Source organism: Nannospalax galili, unplaced genomic scaffold (genome assembly GCF_000622305.1).
Source record: "Nannospalax galili isolate Female #2095 unplaced genomic scaffold, S.galili_v1.0 scaffold3342, whole genome shotgun sequence".
Lineage (NCBI taxonomy): Eukaryota > Metazoa > Chordata > Mammalia > Rodentia > Spalacidae > Nannospalax > Nannospalax galili.
The window spans coordinates 34,492-37,742 of record NW_008348084.1 but is presented as its reverse complement, the minus strand read 5'-3'; the positions used below and the strand labels follow the sequence as shown (position 1 = coordinate 37,742).

General features: G+C 37.7%; 1 protein-coding gene across 1 annotated transcript; it reads right to left on the bottom strand.

The window, feature by feature from the left end:
- Nucleotides 1–6: 6 nt before the first annotated feature.
- LOC103743347 (olfactory receptor 143-like) lies at nt 7–1,360 on the bottom strand (the record flags this gene model as incomplete). The annotated part of the gene is made up of 2 exons (XM_008844599.1): nt 1,287–1,360; nt 7–813 (listed from the first exon to the last, which is right to left on the bottom strand). Coding segments are annotated over exons 1-2 (881 nt in total), but the record flags the coding sequence as incomplete, so codon positions are not given.
- Nucleotides 1,361–3,251: the final 1,891 nt, after the last annotated feature.

Genomic DNA, 3,251 nt, shown 5'->3' with positions numbered 1-3,251 from the left:
TAAAACAATGAGAAAAATTTCCCCTGGCCCACAGTTTCAGCAGATGATGGCTTGACATAAGCAAGGAGCCCAGATCCATAGAACAGACTGACAGTTATTATGTGAGACCCACAAGTGCCCATGGCTTTGGACCAAGCCTTAGCTGATGACATCTGAATGATATTTATGAGGATCATAGCATATGAGACTAAGATAATGAGGCTACATGAAATAATAGCTGTACCCACCACAGCAGTACTCATGAGCTCATTAACATAGGTGCTGCTGCAGGAGAGCTGAAGAATTGGGAAGATGTCACACATGTAGTGATTGATGATGTTAGAATCACAAAAGTTGAGCCTCAACATAAAGCCTGTGAGGATCATCGCATTAGAAAACCCTATCAGGTATGAACCAGATATCATCAGACAGCAGATCCTAGGTAGCATGACAGCATTATACATCAAAGGCTTACAGATGGCCACAATGCGATCATACGCCATGACTGTCAGCACATAACTCTCAGAGTTAACAAAAAAGCAGAAGAAAAAGAGCTGAGTCATGCAGCCTGTGAAGGAGATGGTGTTCTTCTCCAAAAAAAAATTCATCAACATTTTGGGGGTAAAGACACAGGAATAACAGAAGTCAATGAAGGACAGATTGAAGAGGAAAAAGTACATGGGTGTGTGAAGGTGAGAGTTCAGAAAAATGAGACTCATTAAGCTCATGTTTCCCACCACTATGGCTGCATAGTTCATGAGAAACAACACAAACAGGGGCAGCTGGAGCTCAGGTTGGTCTGTCAGTCCCATAAGAACAAACTCAGACACTAAACTGTGGTTTATTTGCGAGAAACAACACAAACAGGGGCAGCTGGAGCTCAGGTTGGTCTGTCAGTCCCTTAAGAACAAACTCAGACATGAGTTTCATGAGTAGAGTCTGTAAGAAAAAGAGTCAACTGTGACACTATCAAGTAATTCATCTTTGACTCCAGATGGATATCTGGCATTATTTCTTTCTAAGCTTGGGTAGAAAGAATGTAGAACAAGGCATACAAGCATCCCAACTGCTCATGCTGTTTTTGAAGAATCCCTATCCCCATTCCCCTATCCAAGGTTTATGTATGTTCAGAAATTATACAAGTAGGCATCTCGGTTTCTCTGAACATATTTTCTTTTCTAGCGTTAGTCTGTACTAACAAATAAAGCTGAAAAGAGAAAGTTATAAAGGAGCTTCCTCCAGCACTCAAGATTTATAGCTCTTTTAAAGCTGGAAAATTATCAAGACAAAGATGATTTGAAACTCACCTTTGTTCATTGGTGCCTTCTTCCTCGCTGTCCTGAGGGCCAAATTTACTATTAACGAAGCAGGTTATGGACATCAGTACAAACATATTTATAACCTGCTAAAAGAGGTACATGGGGGAGTTGCATGTTTTTTTATTTGAGGTTTTATCCACAAGATTCTTTTAATTTACAGAATACAAATTATAAACCTTTAAATGAGTCTTTAAAGCATTATCTCAATCAAATGAGAATTTCTATTTCAAGGCCAATATTTCTGATGAAGTTCATTAGAACCACAGAAAAGTATTCTAGACTTTAGGATTTCCTCCCTGTAGGGTGTGTCCCCTGAGAGTATTAACTAGTCAGGTAGTATTTGCATCCAGTGCATTAGAACTATCATTGAGTCTTTTGAGATTCAAAGTTGTACTCAATTTGTAATTTCCCACTGGGAGGACCTAGTCCCCAAGAAGAATTGTGAGTGTTCATCTTGGTCCATCTCCTCTGTGGTATACAAAACTCCAGAAGAGGAATTTCCAGAAACATTCTCATGCCATCTATACATTCCAATGGGTATCTCTGACTGCAGTGCAAAACAGCAGACATCACACTTGACCAAAAGGTTCTACATAGAAGATGAAAGAATAGAAATAAGCTCTCAAGTCAGTATGACTTTATATTCTTAGATTCCCGTGGGTATGATGGCTTACGTTTCTAACACTAGAATTTTATTTGTATACCTAAATATCTCCTTAAATTTTAAAGTTAATTTAAATTTAGGAGATAAGTACTTATTTAGAATTTTTGTAAGTGAAAATCATTAAAATGAGGTTAATTTTCAAAATTATAGTTCACAACTATAAATTAATATCAGAAAGTCCAAAGTGAAGAGCCAGTCCAGCAATGTGCACACAGAATCCTGTGAAAGTCACAAAGGTCCAGATGTAATGATTTGTGCTAACCTACTCATAGTAAAAATTATAGTGTTTTGTTGTAGATATAGATTATTTCTACTGCTGATGAGATGGACACATCACCACTGCTGAGATCACACTGTTACAGTTTGCGCAAGTCCAAATTTAGCTCCAGAATATATGTCTTAAAATTTTTTAAAGGTAATCAGCACAAAGGAAGATGAAAAACCTACATCAACAAAGCCTTCTTGTTTTCCTTAAAGCTAAAATCTCTGCACATACTCAAGACAATTGATTTTTTATGTCTCTTTTCAGATAACCTAGGTGTTCAGTCAGATTACACATGAAGTATATGTTTATTTTCAATGTTTACATTTTTGTGAGTGTCTGAAGGGCTGGAGATGTTAGCTTCTCACAAACTGTCCCTCTTATTGGTAAATGCGGTGATATTTTATTAGGCTCCATGAAGAGTGAAAATAAACATACATTAACTTAGAAATTCTAAACTAGAGTGAAGAAGTACACTCCTTTAGGCAGGAGGATCTCTGTGAGATCCAGGCCAACGTGATCTACATAATGAGTTCCAGGCCAGTTGGGACTACAGGGAGACCCTTTCTCAAAAAAAAAAAAAAAAAAAAAAAAGAGCAATACTATGCTCTTTTGAAGTATATATGCTCAAAACATGAAACTTGTTGGTCTTGTGGAAAGCATCCTGTCCTACATACAGTAAACATCCCATCGACTCTCAAGAGAAAACTCAACATCAGAAATCATATAAAATTTGCTCTATTTTTACAATCTTTATTTGAAATTCTGTATCACCCAGTTCATAATCCAAGAGTATAACTTCAAACATTAATCTGATCGCTCAGCAGGTAAAGTCACTCATTACCAAATCTGATGATCTGAGATCTTGAGTTCATCCCCAGGACCCACATGAGGGAAGTACAGAACTATGTCTGGTAAGTTACCCTCTGACCTCCATATTCAGGCTCGAACAAATAAATGCAATACAAATCTGCTGAGTGTGATGGTGCTTGCTTTTAATGCCAGGGTTCAGGAGGCAGAGGCAGGA